The sequence below is a fragment of the Oncorhynchus gorbuscha genome, linkage group LG20, assembly GCF_021184085.1.
Source record: "Oncorhynchus gorbuscha isolate QuinsamMale2020 ecotype Even-year linkage group LG20, OgorEven_v1.0, whole genome shotgun sequence".
Lineage (NCBI taxonomy): Eukaryota > Metazoa > Chordata > Actinopteri > Salmoniformes > Salmonidae > Oncorhynchus > Oncorhynchus gorbuscha.
In genome coordinates, this window is record NC_060192.1 from 26,457,437 (window position 1) to 26,483,999 (window position 26,563).

Below are 26,563 nucleotides of genomic sequence, written 5' to 3' on the forward strand. Positions count from 1 at the left end.
AGGGGATTCACAGGATCAGGTAGCCAGAGCATTTCCTCTTTCACAGTGGGAGAAAGAGGTCTACACTATGTGATGTTGTTTTGAACAGTTCATTTCCTAGACACAGTGGGAGAAAGAGGTCTACACTATGTGATGTTGTTTTGAACAGTTCATTTCCTAGACACAGTGGGAGAAAGAGGTCTACACTATGTGATGTTGTTTTGAATGGTTCATTTCCTAGACACAGTGGGAGAAAGAGGTCTACACTATGTGATGTTGTTTTGAATGGTTCATTTCCCAGACACAGTGGGAGAAAGAGGTCTACACTATGTGATGTTGTTTTGAATGGTTCATTTCCTAGACACAGTGGAAGAAAGAGGTCTACACTATGTGATGTTGTTTTGAATGGTTCATTTCCTAGACACAGTGGGAGAAAGAGGTCTACACTATGTGATGTTGTTTTGAATGGTTCATTTCCCAGACACAGTGGGAGAAAGAGGTCTACACTATGTGACACAGTTAAGCTGCGTTTACACAGGCAACCCCAATTTGAGCTTGTTTCTAATTATTGGCAAACGAGCTGATCTGATTGGTCAAAAGACCAATTAGTGGCCTCCCGGGTGGCTCAGTGGTCTAAGGCACTGCATCGCAGTGCTAGCTGTGCCAACAAAGACTCTGGGTTCGAGCCCAGGCAGCCGGCCGCGACCGGGAGGCCCATGGGGCGGCGCACAATTGGCCTAGCATTGTCCGGGTTAGGGGGGCTTGGCCGGATATCCTTGTCTCATCGTGCACGAGCGACTCCTGTGGCGGGCCGGGTGTGCACACTGACCAGGTCGCCAGGTGCACGGTGTTTCCTCTGACACATTGGTGCGGCTGGCTTCCGGCTTGGATGCGTGCTGTGTTAAGAAGCAGTGCAGCTTGGTTGGGTTGTGTATCGGAGGACGCATGACTCTTGACCTTCGCCTCTCCCGAGTCCGTGCAGGAGTTGTAGCGATGAGACAAGACAGTAACTACTAATAATTGTATACCACGACAATTGGGGAGAAAAAGGGGGTAAAAAAAAGAACAATTTAATGGTAAAATAATCTGAATTGGACTGCCTGTGTAAACACAGCCATGGATATCAGTCTGCTCTGGTCCTCTGTTTCACTAACATTTTGTTAACCCATTGAGGAGACATTCATTGCTTGATCTTTTCCTGATGTCCCCAATGTTATCCTTGCGCACAGGATAAAACTTTCATACTGCCTATATTGTATTTTGTGTTTCTATAGCCGAAACCTTCTCTCAACATTGCCAAAATACCTGTTCAACCTCCCTCTCAAAGTGCTGGTGGTGAGCAACAACAAGCTACTGTCTGTCCCAGAGGAGATTGGGAAGGCCAAAGAACTGATGGAACTGGTGAGCACAAGCCCAGAGCTCATAAAAAACACTGCAGCTATATTGTTACTGGTGTGTCTGTGTGTGACAGCCTGCTTTCTGTCTTCCCATGTAGGACATCAGCTGTAATGAGATCCAGGTGCTGCCCCCTCAGGTGGGGAGGCTCCGTTCATTACGGGAACTCAACATCAGGAGGAACTGTCTTCACATGCTGCCTGAGGGTATGTAGCTGTCTACGGTCCTCTCCCCTGGTCTGAGGGTATGTAGCTGTCTACATCCTCTCCCCTGGTCTGAGGGTATGTAGCTGTCTACATCCTCTCCCCTGGTCTGAGGGTAGGTAGCTGTCTATATCCTCTCCCCTGATCTGAGGGTAGGTAGCTGTCTATATCCTCTCCCCTGGTCTGAGGGTAGGTAGCTGTCTACGTCCTCTCCCCTGGTCTGAGGGTAGGTAGCTGTCTATATCCTCTCCCCTGGTCTGAGGGTAGGTAGCTGTCTACGTCCTCTCCCCTGGTCTGAGGGTAGGTAGCTGTCTATATCCTCTCCCCTGGTCTGAGGATAGGTAGCTGTCTATGTCCTCTCCCCTGGTCTGAGGGTAGGTAGCTGTCCATATCCTCTCCCCTGGTCTGAGGGTAGGTAGCTGTCTATGTCCTCTCCCCTGGTCTGAGGGTAGGTAGCTGTCTACGTCCTCTCCCCTGGTCTGAGGGTAGGTAGCTGTCTATATCCTCTCCCCTGGTCTGAGGGTAGGTAGCTGGTCTGAGGGTAGGTAGCTGTCTATATCCTCTCCCCTGGTCTGAGGGTAGGTAGCTGTCTACGTCCTCTCCCCTGGTCTGAGGGTAGGTAGCTGTCTACGTCCTCTCCCCTGGTCTGAGGGTAGGTAGCTGTCTATCTGAGGGTAGGTAGCTGTCTATGGTCTGAGGGTAGGTAGCTGTCTATGTCCTCTCCCCTGGTCTGAGGGTAGGGCTGTCTATATCCTCTCCCCTGGTCTGAGGGTCTGAGGGTAGGTAGCTGTCTATGTCCTCTCCCCTGGTCTGAGGGTAGGTAGGTCTGAGGGTAGGTAGCTGTCTATGTCCTCTCCCCTGGTCTGAGGGTAGGTAGCTGTCTAGGGTAGGTAGCTGTCTATATCCTCTCCCTGGTCTGAGGGTAGGTAGCTGTCTATATCCCTCCCCTGGTCTGAGGGTAGGTAGCTGTCTATATCCTCTCCCCTGGTCTGAGGGTAGGTAGCTGTCTACGTCCTCTCCCTGGTCTGAGGGTAGGTAGCTGTCTATATCCTCTCCCCTGGTCTGAGGGTAGGTAGCCTGTCCTCCTCTCCCCTGGTCTGTCTGAGGGTAGGTAGCTGTCTACGTCCTCTCCCCTGGTCTGAGGGTAGGTAGCTGTCTATGTCCTCTCCCCTGGTCTGAGGGTAGGTAGCTGTCTATGTCCTGTCTATGTCTATGTCCTCTCCCCTGGTCTGAGGGTAGTTAGCTGTCTACGTCCTCTCCCCTGGTCTGAGGGTAGGTAGCTGTCTACGTCCTCTCCCCTGGTCTGAGGGTAGGTAGCTGTCTACGTCCTCTCCCCTGGTCTGAGGGTAGGTAGCTGTCTACGTCCTCTCCCCTGGTCTGAGGGTAGGTAGCTGTCTACGTCCTCTCCCCTGGTCTGAGGGTAGGTAGCTGTCTACGTCCTCTCCCCTGGTCTGAGGGTAGGTAGCTGTCTACGTCCTCTCCCCTGGTCTGAGGGTAGGTAGCTGTCTATGTCCTGTCTATGTCTATGTCCTCTCCCCTGGTCTGAGGGTAGGTAGCTGTCTACGTCCTCTCCCCTGGTCTGAGGGTAGGTAGCTGTCTACGTCCTCTCCCCTGGTCTGAGGGTAGGTAGCTGTCTATGTCCTGTCTATGTCTATGTCCTCTCCCCTGGTCTGAGGGTAGGTAGCTGTCCATGTCCTGTCTATGTCTATGTCCTCTCCCCTGGTCTGAGGGTAATCTCTCTCCTTATTCTATATCCAAACCCATGTGCTTCCTTTCTTTGTCTCTCCCCAGAGCTGGCTGACCTGCCACTCATCAGACTGGACTTCTCCTGCAATAAAATCACAGAGATCCCTCCTGTCTACAGGAGACTCAGGCAGCTGCAGCACATCATCCTCGACAACAACCCTATGCAGTCCCCACCTGCACAGGTATGTGAGAGTGTGTGGGTGAGAGTGTGTGGCAACATCTGTGGTAGTTTATGCTGTAAATGTCATTTTGGCACTGCAGGGGATTATCCACAGCCATCTCGATGTGTATCAGGTATGGGGTTCCGACGATTTAACACAGGTTGGGGTCCTGTGTAGCTCAGTTGGTAGAGCATGGCGCTTGTAACGCCAGGGTAGTGGGTTCGATCCCCGGGACCACCCATACGTAGAATGTATGCATACATGACTGTAAGTCGCTTTGGATAAAAGCGTCTGCTAAATGGCATATATTATTATTATTATTATATTAGGTTAACCTCAGCTTGGCATCATGCCTAGAAACAACTCCCCCTAGCTGTGACAGTTTTCATGATATACCAAGATATACACATAATGGTCTCTGAGGAACAGTTGCACCATCTAGTGGGCAGCATGATTTAATTTCTGCTTGAATGAACACTTGGGCACTTCATTTCAGCACTTGGATATATACTTATTGCACTTTGTATTTGTGTGTTTCAGATCTGCCTGAAGGGCAAGGTGCACATCTTTAAGTACCTGAACATCCAGGCTTGTAGGATGGATAAGAAGCCTGACTCTCTGGACCTCCCCTCTCTGGGCAAACGCTGCCTTCCCCAGCCTCTCACAGACAGGTACACACTCTTATATCATATCATAATTATATTTATAAACTGGGTGGTTTGAGCCCTGAATGCCAATCGGCTGACACCAATAACACAGGTATGACAAAACATTTATTTTTACTACTCTAATAATTATGTTGGTAACCAGTTTATAATAGCAATAAGGCACCTCTGGGGTTTGTGGTATATGGCCAATATTCTACGACTAAGGGCTATATCCAGGCACTCCGCATTGCTTCGTGCCTAACAACATCCCTTACCTGTGGTATATTGGTCATATACCATACCCCCTCTGGCCTCATTGCTTAAGTATACTACAGACAAGACCATTGACCATATGCATCATGAATGACATGAATATGCAGTATGTGCCATAAAACTGTAATGACAACTGGTATGAAATATTAGAAGATTAATGACACAGGTCTCTACATATTTTGAAGTGCTTACGAAATTGTCATGAATGTGTCTGAATCAAAACTGTCTGACTGTTTATTACTGACTATCCCTTTATATGTCTCTGCAGCATGGAGGATTTTTACCCCAGCAAGAACCATGCTCCTGACTCTGGTATCGGCAGTGACAACGGGGATAAAAGACTGTCTGCGACAGAGGTCAGAGTTCACCCACTGTAGTCAGGCTGAACCGAGGCCTAGATTGTACTGAGGACTGCTGTGCGTTCAACCATGGCCCGTTGATCCTGACACTGCAGTCCTTCTGCAGCCATGTTCAGTAGACCTGAACTCTATGCTTTATAGACACTTTAACACTGAGCTTCCTCCTCTTCCTCCTCCCTCTCTTCCTCTAGCCCTCTGACGATGATACCATCAGCCTGCACTCCCAGGTCTCAGAGACGGCCCGCACCGACGCCCTCTCTCTCCTCTCCAAGATGGACTCAGGCAAAGGTAAGACCTGCTTGGATGCAGTGGATTTGACTGTTTGGAAGAAGAAAAAAAACGGTTTGAGCATTGATGGGCTCAACTGGCAACAAGCACATTAGTCTGAGGTTCAACCTGGTGTGTTGCTCCCGTAGATCAGGTACCCTTTGACTTCATCGAGCCCAACGCAGAGGAAGATGCTGCCCTGTCAGACGGGCAGCAGAGTGGACCCTACATCTCATGTATAAAGGTACATCAACAGGGATCCATAGAGAGCTGTATCACCACTACAGTACACCATTAACTACACTAGTCTTCCACTGTTGAGCTATCCCTGGGTGAGCTAGTGTGTCCAATTAGTGTCTGTTCTTTTCCACTGTTAGCTCTGAAGAATGGGAGGTTTTGGTACAAGCTTTAAACTAATCTTATCTTTCATTGAGTCAGAAGCTTCAAATGCCATAAATTTGATTGAATAAAGCCAACAGATTGTCTCGTTAGTTTTTTGGGGGCTGGAAACCTGTGGAATCAGCCAAAGCACACAGCTTGAAGTTCAAATGAAATGTGTTGTGATTGAACTTGGATAAGAGTGTGGGGATTTTACTTTTACATATCTGTTTATGGGCTCTTGAGTGTCGCAGCGGTCTAAGGCACTGCAACCAGAGGCGTCACTACAGACCCTGCTTCGATTCCAGGCTTTATCACAACCGGCCGTGATTGGGAGTCACATAGGGCGGCAGCCCAGCATCGTCCGGGTTAGGGTTTGGTTGGGTTAGGCCGTAATTGTAAATAAGAATTTGTTCTTAACTGACTTGCCTAGTTAAATAAAGGTTCAATAAAAAGAACATGATTTTATTGAGTTTACTTTTTGTTCTGTGTGTCAGGAATTGGAGAAGGTCCTTAACAAGTCACACCAAAGCAAAGATAAGGAGAACTGGAAAGAGGAGTCTGGGTAAGTCTTCACTACACTTGAATAGACAGAAGAAAGGAGGAACGGAAGAAAATTCGCCTTTTAACTTCTATAAGTTTGAACTGAAATCATATTGATCTATCTGTCTCCTTAAATAACTCATTTACAACACTAGTTAATGTACTGTAGTTGATAATTAGCAGCTGTAGTTGATAGCAGAAGTGTCATAATATAATAACAGGCCCAGACAGTAGACATGCTGAGAAGGTTATGTTGTTGGATAGCTGCCACTATAGTAGGGTCACACACTTAGTTAATGCTATTATAGGGAGTATAGTTGGCATAGGTTTTGGCTTCAAACTGAATTGCCATGTCCCTGTTTCCTGCAGCTCTGAAAAAGATCAGCTAGTTGAGGAGGATGAGGATGAGCTGAAGGAAGTGCTGGACCTGAGGAAGATCGCTGTCCAGCTCCTGCAGCAGGAGCAACAGAACAGGTAAGAGGCTGAGCTCTGACCCCTGCCATGGCCACTCCTCCTCTCTGACATCACCTCACCTTGAGCTCTACCCTACCCTAGCCCCATACTGTATCTCTCTTGCATCCAGGCTGAGGAGAAATCAGCACACAATGCATCCCTGACCAACTGTTCAGACAGATCTGAACACAATCAGACCACAAAGTGACTTTTGTGCGTCTAGACTCGTGTTTTCAATCCAAGCTTCGTATTCTGACAGAAGTCTCATGTAAGTGTCAAGTGTAGACAACTTCTGTCCTCCACACCATTCCTTTGCTCTGCCCCTAGCCCCATATCTCTATGTCCTCCACACCACTGCTTAGCTCTGCCCTGCCCCTAGCCCCATATCTCTATGTCCTCCACACCACTGCTTAGCTCTGCCCTGCCCCTAGCCCCATATCTCTATGCCCTCCACACCACTGCTTAGCTCTGCTCTGTCCCTAGCCCCATATCTCTATGCCCTCCACACCACTGCTCTGCCCTGCCCCTAGCCCCATATCTCTATGCCCTCCACACCACTGCTTAGCTCTGCCCTGTCCCTAGCCCCATATCTCTATGTCCTCCACACCACTGCTTAGCTCTGCCCTGTCCCTAGCCCCATATCTCTATGCCCTCCACACCACTGCTTAGCTCTGCCCTGTCCCTAGCCCCATATCTCTATGCCCTCCACACCACTGCTTAGCTCTGCCCTGTCCCTAGCCCCATATCTCTATGCCCTCCACACCACTGTTTAGCTCTGCCCTGTCCCTAGCCCCATATCTCTATGCCCTCCACACCACTGCTCTGCTCTGCCCTGCCCCTAGCCCCATATCTCTATGTCCTCCACACCACTGCTTAGCTCTGCCCTGCCCCTAGCCCCATATCTCTATGTCCTCCACACTACTGCTTAGCTCTGCTCTGTCCCTAGCCCCATATCTCTATGTCCTCCACACCACTGCTTAGCTCTGCTCTGTCCCTAGCCCCATATCTCTATGTCCTCCACACCACTGCTTAGCTCTGCTCTGCCCCTAGCCCCATATCTCTATGTCCTCCACACCACTGCTTAGCTCTGCTCTGTCCCTAGCCCCATATCTCTATGTCCTCCACACCACTGCTTAGCTCTGCTCTGTCCCTAGCCCCATATCTCTATGTCCTCCACACCACTGCTTAGCTCTGCCCTGCCCCTAGCCCCATATCTCTATGTCCTCCACACCACTGCTTAGCTCTGCTCTGTCCCTAGCCCCATATCTCTATGCCCTCCACACCACTGCTTAGCTCTGCCCTGCCCCTAGCCCCATATCTCTATGCCCTCCACACCACTGCTTAGCTCTGCCCTGCCCCTAGCCCCATATCTCTATGTCCTCCACACCACTGCTTAGCTCTGCTCTGCCCCTAGCCCCATATCTCTATGTCCTCCACACCACTGCTTAGCTCTGCCCTGCCCCTAGCCCCATATCTCTATGTCCTCCACACCACTGCTTAGCTCTGCTCTGCCCCTAGCCCCATATCTCTATGTCCTCCACACCACTGCTTAGCTCTGCTCTGCCCCTAGCCCCATATCTCTATGTCCTCCACACCACTGCTTAGCTCTGCTCTGCCCCTAGCCCCATATCTCTATGTCCTCCACACCACTGCTTAGCTCTGCTCTGTCCCTAGCCCCATATCTCTATGTCCTCCACACCACTGCTTAGCTCTGCCCTGCCCCTAGCCCCATATCTCTATGTCCTCCACACCACTGCTTAGCTCTGCCCTGCCCCTAGCCCCATATCTCTATGTCCTCCACACCACTGATTAGCTCTGCTCTGCCCCTAGCCCCATATCTCTATGTCCTCCACACCACTGCTTAGCTCTGCTCTGCCCCTAGCCCCATATCTCTATGTCCTCCACACAACTGCTGAGCACAGCTTCCCCATCCCACCTCTGCTCCCTCTCTCTACCCTTGACCTATCTTCACTGCAAGGGCAGGAAGGTCCTGGGATGTTCTTGGAGGAGAGGGTTGGGAAGGGGAGGGATTCTTCTTTTCAGTTTCCCAGAATGTTGGGCAGTGACAATAAGGACTTGATTTACAACCCCCGACAGTTATGGGTTTCTGACTAATTATTTGGTTCTAACCACAGTTATTACAGTGCATTCGTAAAGTTTCCAGGCCCCTTGACTTTTTCCCCCTTTTGTTACGTTACAGCCATATTCTAAAATTGATTAAATTATTATGTTTTTTTTGCATCAATCTACACACAATACCCCATAATGACAAAGCAAAAACAGAAATACCTTATTTACATAAGTATTCAAACCCTTTGCTATTAGACTCGAAATTAAACTCCGGTGTATCCTGTTTCCATTGGTCATCCTTGAGATGTTTCTACAACTTGATTGGAGTCCACCTGTGGTAAATTCAATTGATTTGACATGATTTGGAAAGGCACACACCTGTCTATATAAGGTCCCACAGTTGTCAGAGCAAAAACCAAGCCATGAGGTCGAAGGAATTATTCATAGAGTTCCGAGACAGGATTGTGTCAGGGCACAGATCTGGTGAAGGGTACCAAAACATTTCTGCAGCATTGAAGGTCCCCAAGAACACAGTAGCCTCCATCATTCTTAAATGGAAGAAGTTTGAAACCACCAAGACTATTCCTAGAGCTGGCCATCCGGCCAAACTTAGCAATTGGGGGAGAAGGGCCATGGTCACCGAGGTCACCAAGAACCCGATGATCACTCTGACAGAACTCCAGAGTTTCTCTGTGGAGATGGGAGAACCTTCCAGAAGGACAACCATCTCTGCATCACTCTACCGATCAGGCATTTATGGTAGAGTTGCCAGACAGAAGCCACTCCTCAGTAAAAGGCACATGACAGTCCGCTTAGAGTTTTCCAGAAGGTACCTAAAGGACTCTCAGACCATGAGAAACAAGATTCTCTGGTCTGAAGAAACCAAGATTGAACTCTTTGGCCTGAATGCCAAGCATCACATCTGGAGGAAACGTGACACCATCCCTGCAGTGCAGATGTTTTTCAGTGGCAGGGACTGGGAGACTAGTCAGGATCGAGGGAAAGATGAACGGAGCAAAGTATAGAGAACTCCTTGATGAATACCTGCTCCAGAGCGCTCAGGACCTCAAACTGAGGCGAAGCTTTACCTTCCAACGGGACAACAACCCTAAGCTCACAGCCAAGACAACGTAGGAGTTGCTTCGGGACATGTCTCTGAATGTCCTTGAGTGGCCCAGCCAGAGCCTGGACTCAAACCCGATTTAACATCTATGGAGAGACCTGAAAATATCTGTGCAGCGACGCTCCCCATCCAACCTGATAGAGCTTGAGAGGATCTGCAGAGAAGAATGGGATGAACTCCCCAAAGTGGATATAAAAAGGGGTATGCCAGGTACTCTCTGCCTGAAAGTGATCAATTATGCCAACAAAGGGTATCATGCTCTACTGGCACGTTGTAGAACCGATATCCACAGGCAGAAAGTGTACAATATAATAATGTGTAGCCCAAAGATACTGCTTTTGTTGTGTTGAATTTGACAGTAACACTTGTGTGTGAGTGAGGGAGAATATTATTATTTTTATCCGGTGAACGTTATTTTTGCACACATGTAGACTTGTGCGCTTGATCTATGTCTACTATAGTGGCCACTATAATAGAGCAAAAATAGAATGCCTGTTTGTTTCATTCTATTTCTACTTTAAAATGTTTTTTTCCCCAAGTGCAATATTTAGATGTGTGTGGTCACAAGCGGTCTATTATAAATGCTGTCATGGCTAACTGCAATATTAGTGTATTGTTTTTTTTCTCAAGACTTGAGTGTCATTTGCAATAAAGTCAAGGCAACAAATAACATTGGATTGCTTTCTTTTGATTTTTTAGCTGCAAGTTAGCTTAAACACTTTATTTTACACACAGAGACTGATTATGTGATCGTGCAGATCATATTCTTTGTTTAATTAGTTAACCTGCATTTCCCCCTAGCAGGGATTTTTTGCATGTTTACGTGAAAAAAAAGTGTCACCTTTTTGGACCCTCACCAGTTTGCAATACAGGTGTGCCAAGCTTGTAGTGTCAAACCCAAGAAGACTCGAGGCTGTAATCGCTGCTAAAGATGCTTCAACAAAGTACTGAGTAAAGGGTCTGAATACTTATGTAAATGTCATATTTCAGTTTTTATTTTGTAATAAATCTTCAAAAATGTTTTTTTTTTTTTAAAAATGTTTTTGCTTTGTCATTATTGGGTATTGTGTGTAGATTGATGAGGGGGAAAATTATTTCATTAATTTTAGAATAAGGCTGTAACGTAACAAAATGTGTAAAAAGTCAAGGGGTCTGAATACTGTCCAAATGCATTGTATACTGAACAAAAATATAAATGCAACATGAAAAGTGTTGGTCCCATGAGGGAGCATGCAATTGGCATGCTGACTGCAGGAATGTCCACTGGAGCTGTTGCCAGAGAAATGAATGTACATTTTTCTACCATAAGCCGCCTCCAACGTAATTTTAAGGAATTTGGCAGTACATCCAACCGGCGTCACAACCGCAGACCACATGTATACATGTATGGTCTTGACCAGACTGCAGTGCGGCTTCATTGGACAAATGCTCACCTTCAATGGTCACTGGCATGCTGGAGATGTGTGCTCTTGACTGCTGAATCCTGGTTTCAACTGTACTGGTCAGATGGCATCGTGTGGGCGAGCGGTTTACTGATGTCAGTGTTGTGAACAGAGTGCCCCATGGTGGGGTTATGGTATGGTCAGGCATAAGCTACGGACAACGAACGCAATTGCATTTTATCGATGGAAATTTGAATACACAGAGATACCGTGACGAGATCCTGAAGCCCATAGTCGTGCCATTCATCTGCCGCCATCAACTCATGCTTCAGCATGATAATGCACAGCCCCATATCGTAAGGATCTGTACACAATTCCTGGAAGTTGAAAATGTCCCAGTTCTTCCATGGCTCGCATACTCACTAGACATGTCACCCATTGAGCATGTTCGGAGTGCTCTTGATTGTTCACGACATTGTGTTCCAGTTCCCGTCAATATACAACAACTTTGCACAGCCATTGAAGAGGAGTGGGACAATCAACAGCCTGATCAACTCTATGCGAAGGAGATGTGCCGCATGAGGCAAATGGTGGTCACACCAGATACTGACTGTTTTTTTCTGATCCACGGCCCTACTTTTTTAAAGATATCTGTGACCATCGAATGCATATCTGTATTCCCAGTCATGTGAAGTCCATAGATTATGGCCTAATGAATTTATTTCAGTGGACTGATTTCCTTAAATGAACTGTAACTTGGTAAAATCTTTGAAATTGTTTAGTGTTGCATTTGATATTTTTGTTCAGTGTAGCTTACTTACAACCAGTAGTCAGTGAGAGCCAGCCATGGCTGTTGTAGACAGCAGGTGATATGTGAAAAGTACATGTTATCATTTATTTTGTATTGGGTTATTCTATATTCTCTGCATTTTGTCCATTGTATAGGCAGACCTTAGGTGATTTCCAGACATGTTACTGCTCCTTTCTCTCCTGAAGTTACTCCATCACCACGCTCTAACTATCTCTCTTCTCACTCTGCATTTAACAACCCTCCCCGTCATTTGTTCCCCCATTTTCTCCTCTTCTTCCCTCCCTGCTTCATCCATCTCCTGCTCCCCAACCTCGCCACTTCCTTGGACCTGATTGATGCACACATGATGTGTGGCTACTAGACGACGGTCCTTAATTTGTAGAGCAGAGAGTCTAATTCATCGAAGGAGGGTTGCCGGCCGAGCACACAGGTAGAGAGAGAGATACAGTACCAGTCAAAAGTTTGGACACACCTACTCATTCAAGGGTTTTTCTTTATTTTTTACAACTATTTTCTACATTGTAGAATAATAGTGAAGACATCAAAACTATGAAATAACACATGGAATCATGTAGTAACCAAAAAGGTGTTAAACAAATCAAACTATATTTTATATTTTAGATTCTTCAAAGTATTCCCAGCTACCCTTTGCCTTGATGACAGCTTTGCACACTTTTGGCATTCTCTTAACCAGCTTCATCTGGAATGCTTTTTCCCTGAAGGAGTTCCTACATATCCGGAGCACTTGTTGGCTGCTTTTCCTTCACTTTGCATTCCAACTCATACCAAACCATCTCAATTGGGTTGAGTTCAGGTGATTGTGGAGGACAGGTCATCTGATGCAGCACTCCATCACTCTCCTTCTTGGTCAAATAGCCCTTACACAGCCTGGAGGATGTTGGGTCATTGTTCTGTTGAAAAACAAATAATAGTCCCACTAAGCGCAAACCAGATGGGATGGCGTATCGCTGCAGGATGCTGTGGTAGCAATGCTGGTTAAGTGTGCCTTGAAGTCTAGATAAATCACTGACAGTGTCTCCAGCAAAGCACCCCCAAACCATCACACCTCGTCCTCCATTCTTAATGGTGGGAACCACACATGCAGAGATCATCAGTTGACCTACTCGCATCTCTCAAAGACACAGCGGTTGGATTTGGACTCATCAGACCAAAGGACAGATTTCCACTGGTCTAATCTCCATTGGTTGTGTTTCTTGACCCAAGCAAGTCTCTTCTTATTGGTCTCCTTCAGTAGTGGGTTCTTTGCGGCAATTCAACCATGAAGGCCTGATTCACGCAGTCTCCTCTGAACAGTTGATGTTGATGTGTCTGTTACTTGAACTCTGTGAAGCATTTATTTGGGCTGCATTTTCCGAGGCTGGTAACTCTAATGAACGTATATTCTGCAGCAGAGGTAACTCTGGGTCTTCCTTTCCTGTGGCGGTCCTCACGAGAACCAGTTTCATCAGAGCGCTTAATGGTTTTTGTGACTGCTCATGAAGAAACTTTCAAAGTTCTTGAAATATTCCGCATTGACTGACTTTCATGTCGTAAAGTAATGATAGACTGTCTTTTCTCTGCTTATTTGAGCTGTTTTTGCCATAATATGGACTTGGTCTTTTACCAAATATCTTCTATGTACCACCCCTACCTTGTCACAACACAGGAAGAAGGAAATTCCACAAAATTACTTTTAACAATCTATTATTTGAAATTCAGGTGACTACCTCATGAAGATGGTTGAGAGAATGCCAAGAGTGTGCAAAGCTGTCATCAAAGCAAAGGGTGGCTACTTGAAAGAATCTAAAATCTAAAATATATTTTGATTTGTTTTACACTTTTTTGGTTACTACATGATTCCACATGTGTTATTTCATAGTTTTGATGTCTTCACTACTATTCAACAATGTAGAAAATTGTACAAGTAAAGAAAAACCCTTGAATGAGTAGGTGTGTCCAGACGTTTGACTGGTACTGTATGTGTGAGATTCTGAAAGCTAAAGGAGGGGGATATATGTACAGTATGCAAGACTCAGGTGGTGCGTGTTTTAATTGTTTTGAAATGTTTTGAAATGTTTCTGTGCCTGAAACAACACATTTTTTGTCTTATTGTGAGATGACATGTATGCACACCATTAGAGCAGTGTTGATTAATTATGGTCCTGCAGACACACATTTTAGTGTTTGCCCTTGCACTACACAGCTGAATCAAAGGATCACCTCAGTCATGAAGTTTTGATTTACTTGAACCAGGTGTGTAGTAATAAGGCAAAAACAGGACCAAAATGAAGAAACACTGCATTAGAGATATTATTTGTTGGTCTCCAGGTCTTAAATCCACCTGAACCCATCCCATACCATGACCTTCTGAACACATTGTGCCTGCAAAAAAACAGAGAAATTATACTAATCCTTACTTATGAACTGGGTGGTTCGAGTCCTTAAGTACTTTACACCACTGGATATACAGTCTGATATACCACAGTTGGTATATCAGACTGTATACCCAGTGGTGTAAAGTACTTAAGTAAAATACTTTAAATGACCTCTTAAGTTGTTTTTGGGGGTATCTGTACTTTACTTAACTATTTATATTTTTGCCAAATTTCACTTTTATTTCACTACATTTCTCATGAAAATGATGTACTTTTTACTCCCTGACACCCAAAAGTACCTGTTACATTTTGACAGGAAAATTGTCAAATTCACACACTCATCAAGAGAACATCCCTGGGGATCCATACTGCCTCTGATCTGGCAGAGGCACTAAACACAAATACTATGTTTGTAAATTATGTCTGACTGTTGGAATGTGCCCCTGGCTATCCGTCAATAAACAAAAGAAAGAAAATTGTGCCATCTGGTTTGCTAATATAAGGAATTTGAAATGGTTTATACTTTTGATACTCAAGTACATTTTAGCAATTTGATTTACTTTTGAGACTAAAATATATTTTAAACCAAATACTTGGACTTTTACTCAAGTAGTATTTTACTGGGTGACTCACTTTTACTTGAGTAATTTTCCATTATGTCATACTTACTAAATTATGACAATTTAGTAAGTATGACAATTGTGTTATTTTTCCACCACTGCGTATACCACAGGTATGACAACATTTATTCAAATCAAATGTTATTAGTCACATGCGCCGAATACAACAGATGTAGGTAGACCTTACAGTGAAATGCTTACTTACGAGCCCCTAACCAACAATGCAGTTTAAAAAAAAATACGGATAAGAATAATAAATAAAAGTAACAAGTAATTAAAGAGCAGCAGTAAAATAACAATAGTGAGACTATATACAGGGGGTTACCGGTACAGTGTCAATGTGCGGGGGCACCTGTTAGTTGAGGTAATATCTACATGTAGGTAGAGTTACCTATGCATAGATGATAACAACAGAGAGTAGCAGCGGTGTAAAAGAGGGGGGATGCATATAGTCTGGGTAGCCATTTGATTAGGTGTTCAGGAGTCTTATGGCTCTAATTACTTTGGTAAGCAGTTTATAATAGCAATAAGGCACCTCGGGGGTTGTGGTAATATACCATAGCTAAGGGCTGTGTCCAGGCACCACTTTGCATCGTGCTTAAGAACAGCCCTTAGCTGTGGTATATTGACCATATACCACACCTCCTCTGGCCTTATTGCATCCTCTGTTTACCTGTCCAGGTTCCTCAGTCACACTGGCAGCTCCAGCAGCAAACAGAGGTCCCCCTGCCAGGCCACCCGCAGGTACGTACGTACGTACAGCACAGCTCTGCCTAAACACATGACTTCTGCCCCTCACTCTGCTCTGAGAGGTGACTACTGTATACCGTATCAACGAGACCATGGTTCGGTTGCATAAAACTAACCAAGTTTAGTCATGGACTAAAAAGCCATTCATTCACTAAAGGTCCATTCATGCTCGGTTGAAACTGGCCCCATGACTGATGTTATAGGATGTTGTCATAGTGTAGTTATTACGATGAGTAATTACTATGAAAAGAGTATGAGTAGGCACAAATCATACTGTATGATGATGATGAGTAAGGTGTTTAAAGTTTTAAAAAACTCCATTGTGTCTGTCTGGTGTTATTTATTGTTGGCTGCCTTCTAATGATGAGCCAATTTCTCCAGTAAACTGTAAATAAGGCTTACATGAATATAAGTTTGTATGTGTGACACAGAGTGAGTCGGTGTGTTTTCCTGTCTCCCTCGCAGTGCCTCTCTGGATGAAGGGAGCAGTGGACCGTCAGTGCTGAGTGGGCAGGTAAGGAACTGGACTTTCTGTACCTTCTGTTTTCTACAGGAAACAAGCAATTCATTATTTCCATTTGTGCAAGTAAGGGAACACCCCCCTGAAATGTACAAAAATGAATGGGAAGTCATTGGCACTGTACGAAACATATACACGGTGTCCAATACCACTCAATTTGGCGTCGTTTCATTCAAAGTTGATTGCAAATGCAATATGGCAAATGCCAAGTGTAACACTCCAAAAATCCAACAGATGGCGAGTGCGCTCCACCGTGATTTTTCAAATTGCAAATGTAACACAAGTCAAGACACAAAAGTAAAATTTTGAAAAACTTAACATTTTTTCAAAAACATATCACCCCCTAAAAAAAGTGCTTTCTGGGCCGTTTTTCAAAATTCTTTGGATTTGTTTGTTGTCAATTACACATGTGTAAGAACTGTATGAATATACTTTTGTCAAGTTTTTATTTTATTTTTAAATATTTTTTCTACCTGTGCATGAGGCATATGTTTTGTACATTTGCAATATGATTTCATAGGAAGTCAAAAATAGCAAAAAATTAGAAAACACTTTCTGCAGTATGTTTCAATGTGCATTTGCAATATGTTTCAATGGGCATTTACCATCACAAATTTGTCATGCTCAAAAATCCTGCAGGAATGCGAAATTGACTGGCCCGATGAACTCAGGATGGCTGGGCAGTGTTTCTGGTTCCTCTCCATCGATCGTTGGAGTTGATTTCAGAATGTCATTTTGGTGATGGTACCTCACTGTTTAAACATATTGCAAATGGACAAATGTCAGCCAGCAAGTCACCGTCCATTAGTCAATTAGATGTCATTCTGATGCCAAACTGATACAAACTGACACCACACACACTTTTTCCAACTCGTTTAGAAGCCAACTATCACATATTTCAGAGCAGGCCCAAAATTCACATTGCCTTCTGTTCAAACCATAACAAAAACGTAAAACACATAGTTACGTTCTAGCTGCAGGTCCAGTTCTGACATTATGCGTAGGCCTAGCTGAGGCGACCCCGAATCCCAAGTTTCGGCTCGATAGGTCATTCGGTACCCGAGCAAGACCTTAATTGGTGCTGAAAATCCACTTTTTTCCATGCCTTGCTATGGGGTCCTTGAATGAGCTATCGGACAGAAACGTTGGGGTCCTTCTCTATGGGCCGAGCCGGTTTCAATGCACCTAGTCCTGCGACTCTGGGACTTTTCTAAATGTTGTCATTTTCGTAATGGTCAAAATGAATTGAAGTCATTGCAAATGTATGAGGCTGTTTCTCGGTCCGGGAACCTTCTGAGCTCTAGAACAGGTTCCTAAAGTTTGAGAACTCTAGGTCTGACGGTTCTTTAATAGTTCGAACAAAGGTAACTATTGCAGGCACTGTCTGTCTCTACACACCACACGGTGTGTGTGTGTGTGTGTGTGTGTGTGTGTGTGTGTGTGTGTGTGTGTGTGTGTGTGTGTGTGTGTGTGTGTGTGTGTGTGTGTGTGTGTGTGTGTGTGTGTGTGTGTGTGTGTGTGTGTGTGTGTGTGTGTGTGTGTGTGTGTGTTTTTGTGTGTTTGTGTGTGTGTGAGTTTTACTTGGAAATTTTATGGGAGAAATGACTGCTTTACAGTTCATGAGGGTTGCCTAATCGCACATATGAAGTTTTGGAAAGATCTGACTTTTTTAACCCTTTGAAACAGCCCCTATGACAACATTTATGGCACTTCCGGTTGGCACAGGAAGCTAAAAGTAAAAGTATGCTTTTACAGAATCCTGAGTTTTAAATCTATATGTTAAGAACTGACTGATTTACACAGGGTTGAATTCACTATTTCTATCAAGCTTCAGTTTGGGTATGGAAAACCCCTTTTACTGTGATTTTAACCACTTCCGGTTGCTTCAAGAAGCTTAGAATCAACACAGGTAGACCTCATAGTGGCCTGATGGATTGTCATCGACGACAGGTTCATAAGGCAATATTAACCCACATAGGCTCTAGGTTGAATTTAGGGGAGCAGGCAATGTATTCCTATAAGGAGAGATGTCATTGTAATCTGTGAGATCAAAAAACCCTGATTTACTGTTAAGGATTAATGCCACGCGGTCAAGGTTAGGCTTGCACAGATCGGGAGGACGTCAGGAACATACCTGAGGTCGAATTGTGCTTCTCACCTTAACGGTTCTCTCACTGTCACCCAAAAGCAAATTACATTTAGGGCCAGGCTTCATTTTGGGCCTACTTTTTCTCATGGTCGCTGTGTATAGACCGAGCGAGCTACGGTCAAGCGTGGCATCTCGTTGAACTCGGCACAGCCTAGAGATTCTGGTAATGCCATTGCAGGCTCTGAGTGTCTTTAAGCACCGCACTCTGCCACTCCATCCTGTGTGTGTGCTGTGTGTGTGTGTGTGTGTGTGTGTGTGTGTGTGTGTGTGTGTGTGTGTGTGTGTGTGTGTGTGTGTGTGTGTGTGTGTGTGTGTGTGTGTGTGTGTGTGTGTGTGTGTGTGTGTGTGTGTGTGTGTGTGTGTGTGTGTGTGAGAGAGCTTTTCTTTGACATCTGTTGGGAAAAAGTACTGATTTACAGTTCATGAGGGTTGCCTAATAACACATATAAGTTTTGAAAAGATCAGACCTTTTTAACCCTTCAAAACAGCACCTATGACCCCAATTAAAAGTACTTCCGGTTGGCACAGGAAGCTGAAAGTGAACACATATCCTCGTACATTTGCAATATGATTCCATTCACCCTCTTGTGGGATTTACCAAAATTTGAAAATGTTATAAAACAGAAACCAAATGTCCGAGAGAGTTCGTTTGACAACTTCCTGGAAGATCCGGCCCTGCTGCACGGCCCGACGCCATCCGCAAATTTTAGAAACGTTGTCGGACTTCTAGTAAGGGACCGTACATTTGCAATGTGGACTTTCTCACTAACCATATGGCAAGTGTCAAAATGTTCCCTTAAGGTATGTAATACTAGCAATCATTTCCTTCTTTTCACTCATTAATCTCATCTGTGTGTGTGTGTGTGTTTGGTGTTTGGTTTAGGTGTCGGTTTCACTCCTATTTTCTTTCTCTCTGTCTTTCTCCGAAAAGGACCCTGACTTCACAGACGATGACACAGCTTTCTCTGAGGTCACCCATTTCATTCATGCCTTTGTTTTCTCACCTTCATCATCATGCATGTGATGATGTGTCTGTATATACCACAGGAGGTTGGTGGCACCTTAATTAGGGAGAACGGACTTTTGGTAATGACTGGAGCGGAATCAGTGGAATGGTATCAATTGGTTTCCAGGTGTTTGATGCCATTCCATTTGTTCCATTCTTATGAGCTGTTCTCCCCTCAGCAGCCTCCACTGGTGTGCATGTGACCTTGTTACCTTTAGTGATGTAAGGGGAGGCTTTAGTCTTCATCTATTTATATTGAAGGCTTGTGCTGCTTAAGCCAAGTGTTTTTTTTGTCCATTATTGCATTGCCATTTGATCAGTACAGTGTCCAGTACTTTGGCCTTTCAACTTTGTCTTTCTTCAGCCGTCCTCTTCCTGCTCTTTCGATGGCAGTTTAAAGTCAGAGTCTGACACAGAGCCAAAATGGCCAGAGGTTCCACCCGTACTCAACCAGAACGAGGAACGCAGGAGGAACAAGTATCTGAGGAAAGATTATCTTAAGGTATGAAACCATGACTTTCACAATGCAGTCTTACTTACTTGAGGCCTTGGCCATCAATAGCAGCTTTCCAGCATACTAGGTACTGGGTGATGAAAAAAAGCTTTTAGTGAGACTGCCTAAAGAAGTTTAATTTGTTTTATTGTTGGACATACAAGACTGTAAAAATACCAGCAAATCAATTCCAAGTAATTTTAGTTTTGGAAATCTGTTCCACGCATTTAGAGAGATATGTGATTGTATAAAAATGTAAGCAAGGTTTGAAATTATTATGTTTTAGTCAAAAATGATATCAGTTTGGGCTTCTTGTGGTTAATTTGTAGTCTACAAATGATCTGTAATTGTGTTCTGGCCACCTGACCGTCTGCTCAAGAACAAATTGTCCCATGGCCGAATCTTAATGATCCCTGTTTTAGACGCAGCACTTATGCCAAGAGCAAGCTCAAGTGTTTACCCCATGCATACCTCAATATGGCTGCTACATGGCTGGACATATTACTCAGGGTTTCATTTTCCCCACTGTATGAAATGAACAACTTTTCTTTCACAGGCTGAAACAAATACATCCCAGACTGTCCAGGGAGGTAGACGACAAAGGGCTGTGTTCTACTACACTGAACAAAAATATAAACGCAGCATGTACAGTGTTGGTCCCATGTTTCATGAGCTGAAATGAAAGAAGGGGAAAATTCATTCTGATTGGCTGAGCCTGGCTCCCCAGCTGGTGGGCCTATGCCATCACAGGCCCACCCATGAAATCCATAAATTAGGGCCTCATTTATTTATTTCAATCGACTGATTTCCTTCTATGAACTGTAACTCAGTAAAATCTTTGAAATGTTTCCATGTTGTGTTTATACTTTTGTTCAGTATATATGAGAGGACTCCGCTAGTAGCCTACACTAGGTTCTAGGCTAGATCATGGAGTACATAATCTGTCTTGATGTGTCTTCTCTTACAGTACAAGTGCCAGAGTGCCCGAAGAAACTCCAGTGGGAATGACGAGTGTGAGGTGTGAATTCCTATTCAATCAAATGCACAGTAAAATCGCATTCATCCAAATTATACTAGCACATACTTAAGCAAATATCTAAATTGTCTGATCTATCTTTCTGATAAACTTGTCACGCGTTTTGTCTGCAGGAGGGGATGCGGAATGCTGATTTCAGCAGCACCCTCACAGTGTTTGGTCTGAAGCCAAGATCAGGTAAGCCTGAATTAATAACATCTTTCAGCGGTTACAGTCATTCCTTATCTCGCTTTTATTTATTAGGTGGCGCACATACAATTAACACATTTGAAGGTCTTCAAGTTAAGGTATTTAACCCGTTAAAATAACTTTAAAACAGATAGTGTGGAGCAATGAGCTTGAACATGTTGTGCAAGTATGAGGCGGGGTAGATTATTAATGGCATTCTAGAAAGCAATAGAGGGATTCTGTGTAAGTATGGACCTGTTACAGCTTGTCCCAGGCACACCCCTTGACTTTTTAAAACAAATGTTATGTTATATCCTGAATTGATTAAATTGAGATTTTGTGTCACTGTCCTATATACCCCATAATATCAAAGTGGAATTATGTTTTTAAAGTGTTCTACAAATTAATGAAAAGCTGTGATGTCTTCAGTCAATAAATATTCAACCACAATGTCATGGCAAGCCTAAATAAGTTCAGGAGTATACATGTTCTTAATAAGTTGCATGGACTCAGTCAGTGTGCAATAATAGTGTTTAACATGGTCATAAACAAATATCTAATCTCTGTATCCCAAAAATACAATTATCTGTAAGGTCCCTCAGTTGAGCAGTGAATTCCAAGCACAGATTCAACCACAAAAACAAGGGAGGTTTTCCAATGCCTCGCAAAGAAGGGCACCTATTGGTAGATGGGTAAGAATATAAAAAGCAGACATTGAATATCCCTTTGAGCATGGTGAAGTTATTAAAACTTCTTTGAGATCGGTGTCCCTTCCACGGGACGGTTGAGCTAACGTAGGCTAATGTGATTAGCATGAGGTTGTAAGTAACAAGAACATTTCCCAGGACATAGACATATCTGATATTGGCAGAAAGCTTAAATTCTTGTTAATCTAATTACACTGTCCAATTTACAGTAGCTATTACAGTGAAATAATGCCATGCTATTGGAGAGAGTGCACAATTTTGAACATGAAAAGTTATTAATAAACAAAATTATGCCCATTTGGGCAGTCTTGATACAAATATTTGAACAGAAATGCAATGGTTCATCAGATCAGTCTAAAACTTTGCACATACCATACCACATGCCATCTAGTGCCCAAAATATAAATTACAACTGGGCTTGAATAATACATTATTGCTTTTCTTTTGCATTATTATTTGACCACGCTGGTAATTTATGAACATTTGAACATCTTGGCCATGTTCTGTTATAATCTCCACCCGGCACAGCCAGGAGAGGACTGGCCACCCCACACAGCCTGGTTCCTCTCTAGGTTTCTTCCTAGGTTTTGGCCTTTTTAGGCTGGGTTTCTGTACAGCACTTTGAGATATCAGCTGATGTAAGAAGGGCTATATAAATACATTTGATTTGATTTCAAAGATGATGGTACAACAAACAGTTGTTTTTTTCAGTGTATTATCTTTTACCAGATCTATTGTGTTATATTCTACTACATTCCTTTCACATTTCCACAAACTTCAAAGTGTTTCCTTTGAAATGGTATCCTTACAAGGTTATTTACTCTTTGGATGGTTTATCAATACACCCAATCATGACAAAGATACAGGCATCCTTCCTAACTCTGGAGAAGATGGAAACCACTCAGGGATTTAAAACAGTTAGAGTTTTTAATGGCTGTGTTAGGAGAAAACTGAGGATGGATTGACAACATTGTAGTTACTCCACAATATTAACTTAAATGACATAGGGAAAAGAAGGAAGCCTGTACAGAATAAAAAATATTCCAAAATATGCATCATGTTTGCATTAAGGCACTAAAGTAGAACTGCTAAAAATGTGGCAAAGAAATTAACCTCACGTCCTGAATACAAAGTGTTATGTTTGGGGCAAACACAACACATCACTGAGTAGCATCCTTTATATTTTCAAACACAATGGAGGCTGCATCATGTTATGCGTATGCTTGCAATCAGCAAGGACTAGGGAGTTTTTAGGGGATAAAAATAAACAGAATAGAGCTAAGCACATGCAAAATCCTAGAGGAAAACCTGGCTCATTCTGCTTTCCAACAGACACTGGGAGACAAATTCATCTTTCAGCAGGACAATACTTCAAAATGGCTGTTTCGCAAGGATCAGGAACCAACTTGACAGAGCTTGAAGAATTAAAAAAATAATGATGTGCAAATATTGTACAATCCAGGTGTGCAAAGCTCTTAGAGACTTACCCAGAAAGACATGTATTGACTCAGGGGTGTAAAATACTTATGTAAATTATACCGTTCTGTATTTCATTTAATACATTTTCAAAAATGTCTAAAGACATGTTTTCACTTTGTCATTTTGGGGTATTTGTGTAGTTGGATGAGAAAAAATATATTTTATCAATTTTTTATTCAGTAACACAACAAAATGTGGAATGAGTCAAGGGGTCTGAATACTTTCTGAAGGCCCTCTACAATGTCAACTGTGTGTCAAGCATGTGCCTCAGTGCTAGAGGCTTCATTTTCTTGTGGGAGGCTCTGTTTAAAAGTGCAATCTGTGATTGTTACGTACATTTTTGGACTTTTCCAGGGGAATGCTATGATCCCTTATTGATGTCACTTGTTAAATCCTCTTCAATCAGTGTAGATGAAGGCGAGGACAGGTTAGAGAAGGATTTTTAAGCTTTGAGACAATTGAGACATGTATTGTGTATGTGTGTCATTCAGAGGGTGAATGGGCAAGAGAAACAATGTAAGGGCCTTTGAACAAGGTTTGGTAGCAGGTGCCAGGCGCACTGGTTTGTGTCAAGAACTGCAACGCTGCTGGGATTTTCACGCTCATCGGTTTCCTGTGTGTATCAGGAATGGTCCACCACCCAAAGGACATCCAACCAACTTGACCCAACTGTGGGAAGCATTGGAGTCAACATGGGCCAGCATCCCTGTGCAGTGCTCTCGACACCTTGTAGATAGATTCCATGCCCCAACGAATTGAGCTGTTCTGAGGAAAAAAGTTGGTGTAACTCAATATTAGGAAGGTTTTCTTAATGTTTTGCAGTGGTGTAAAGTACTTTAAAGTACTACTTAACTCGTGCCCCGACAAATTGAGGCTGTTCTGAGGGCGGGGGTGCAAATATTAGGAAGGTGTTCCTGTTTGTTTTACTCAGTGTATACCCATTCATTCTTGAAGAATAATGTATAAATGCTTCATGAGCTTAGTTCTACTGTCGTATTTGCTTTTTTACTCCATTGTTTGTAAACAATGTCATCGTAAACAAACACTGTATAGCCTCAAAACATGGTTAAAACTATCATTTTGATCTCATGGTCAGTCCTTGCATCCATAGCTCTGTCTATGAATTTGAGAGTAGTTACATTTCTCCAGCCCCATCCTTCAGCTGTTTACCAATTCAGTGGCAGGGTGACTGCTTTGTTTGAATCGCAGATTTCCCTTTTAACAAAATATAAAATAGAGAAGACAAACTATTAATGGGTGTCATAGATATCCAACAAACAGGAAAATGGTGTCCCTGTCAGAGTTGCAATCTGTCCTGCACTCCCGGTCAATCGCTGGACCTTTGACCTTAGTTCCTGATTACTTTGTCTCTGTTGCCATGATAACAATGATGTGTGAGACGACCTTCTCAACTTTCCTTCCAAGAAAAATGGTGGAGTTCAGCGGAATTTTCATGGTATTTCACTATTAATAAATGGTTTACAAAATCCAAGCAATGTGGTGTTGAACCCACAGAAAGGACACTAACATGCTGACCACATCGCCCGTGTCGTGTGCGCGAGTGTTGCAAAATAAATGTATACAGCATGTTATTCAATCATTGCACCCACACTGCTCGCGCGCGCGTCAATGAGCGTTTTGCATAGAACTTGGTTCTATTTGTGATGCTTGACGCGCTGCAAGTCCCGCCTCTCCCATCTCCTCATTGGTTTTTAGGAGCACATACTCATGTGTGTGATTGAAAGATGAACTGAGGTTCACACTCCAGTCCAGTTGATGGTGGAAATACACCTTAAAGTTGGTTGCCAACATATATTCCAGAGAAGAAGAAGATGCCTGAAGGAGGAGAGATGACTAGAAACTAACTCGGTTTACCCTTTTATTTGTGGATTAATTGTCGGGGGGAGAGGACCTTGTGCATTTCAGGTAAAATAACAACTCAACGTTTATATCCCAGGACAAATTAGCTAGCAACAGCAAGCTAGCTAGCTAAATTAATATAGTTTGTTCAGAGTTCATTTTGATATTTCAACCTGTGTGTCCTGATCGCATCTGGTGTGGGTGGACAAAATTAACATGTGCTTAATGGCGCACACTCTTGAGCAGTGTTGTCAGCATGTAAGGAGATTACCTTAGAAGTAGTTATAGTATAATTAGTACATACTGCTACACACTGAGTATACAAAACATTAGTGGTGGAAAAAGTACCCAATTGTCATACTTCACTAAAAGTAAAGATACCTCAATAGAAAATGACTCAAGTAAAAGTAAAAGTCATCAAGTAAAAATACTACTTGATTAAGTCTAAAAGTATTTTGTTTTAAATATACCTAAGTATCAAAAGGAAATGTTATTGCTAAAAATTAGTTAAGTATCAAAAGTAAAATAATTTCAAATTCCTTATTAAGCAAACCAGACAGCACCATTTTCTTGTTATTTTAATGTGTGGATATACAAATGAAGCATGTGTGTTTAGTGAGTCCACCAGGTCAGAGGCAGTAGGAATGACCAGGGATGTTCTCTTGATAAGGGCATGAATTGGACCATTTTCCAGTACTGCTTAGCGTTCAAAATGTAACGAGTACTTTTAGGTGTCAGGGAAAATGTATGGAGCCAAAAGTACATTATTTTCTTTCGGAATGTAGTGAAGTTAAAGTAAAAGTTGTCAAAAATATAAAAAGTTAAGTACAGATACCCTGAAAAACGGGTTAAGTAGTACTTTAAAGTATTTTTACTTAAGTACTTTACACCACTGCAAAACATTAAGAAAACCTTCCTAATATTGAGTTACACCAACTTTTTTCCTCAGAACAGCTCAATTCGTTGGGGCATGGAATCTATCTACAAGGTGTCGAAAGCACTGCACAGGGATGCTGGCCCATGTTGACTCCAATGCTTCCCACAGTTGTGTCAAGTTGGTTGGATGTCCTTTGGATGGTGGAACATTCTTCACACAAACTGTTGTGTGAAAATCCCAGCAGCGTTGCAGTTCTTTACACAAACCTGTACGCCTGGCACCTACTACCATATCCCGTGTAACTGATGGTTATGGATGAAGACAGTCATGAAAATAACTGTCACAACTGTTTTTAAACAGGGTTTCCCATATTCTTGTCAAAATTCCATGACCATCACAGCCCTAGTCTGAACATTCCAATGTTACAATTATTGTTGGAAGGAAGACTGTGAGTATGGTCAGTAAAAGGTCTAGACTCTGATCTCATCTCTGCAGGGCTCAATGGTATTCCCAGAGGTCCATTGTTTGAAAGTTCCCTAAATGTGTAATTTCAGTGATTTCTGTAGGTCACAACCTATATGTTTCTTATATGTTGGTGTAGCATTCTGTCGAAGCAGCCGTCAAGAGTTGTCAGACCCCAGTTTCACCATGAGGAGGAAGATGGAACACCTGAGAGAGGAGATGGAGCAGATTGGCGTCCTACGGCAGGTCAGGACACCCCGAAAACACCAGA

The 26,563-nt window shown here is 43.4% G+C and overlaps 1 protein-coding gene across 1 annotated transcript in view; it reads left to right on the forward strand.

Annotated features, from left to right (window-relative positions):
• LOC124006869 (leucine-rich repeat and calponin homology domain-containing protein 2-like) overlaps positions 1-26,563 on the forward strand; it is a 96,298-nt gene that overhangs the window by 50,531 nt on the left and 19,204 nt on the right. Inside the window, exons 3-19 of the mRNA XM_046317059.1 lie at positions 1,254-1,380; positions 1,475-1,580; positions 3,369-3,505; positions 4,025-4,155; positions 4,673-4,760; positions 4,955-5,051; positions 5,180-5,274; positions 5,906-5,973; positions 6,321-6,425; positions 12,152-12,220; positions 15,467-15,529; positions 16,001-16,049; positions 19,136-19,174; positions 19,575-19,712; positions 20,671-20,721; positions 20,853-20,916; positions 26,432-26,538. Coding sequence (XP_046173015.1) covers positions 1,254-1,380; positions 1,475-1,580; positions 3,369-3,505; positions 4,025-4,155; positions 4,673-4,760; positions 4,955-5,051; positions 5,180-5,274; positions 5,906-5,973; positions 6,321-6,425; positions 12,152-12,220; positions 15,467-15,529; positions 16,001-16,049; positions 19,136-19,174; positions 19,575-19,712; positions 20,671-20,721; positions 20,853-20,916; positions 26,432-26,538 — 1,534 coding nt within the window. The remainder of the gene's footprint in view (positions 1-1,253; positions 1,381-1,474; positions 1,581-3,368; positions 3,506-4,024; positions 4,156-4,672; positions 4,761-4,954; positions 5,052-5,179; positions 5,275-5,905; positions 5,974-6,320; positions 6,426-12,151; positions 12,221-15,466; positions 15,530-16,000; positions 16,050-19,135; positions 19,175-19,574; positions 19,713-20,670; positions 20,722-20,852; positions 20,917-26,431; positions 26,539-26,563) is intronic.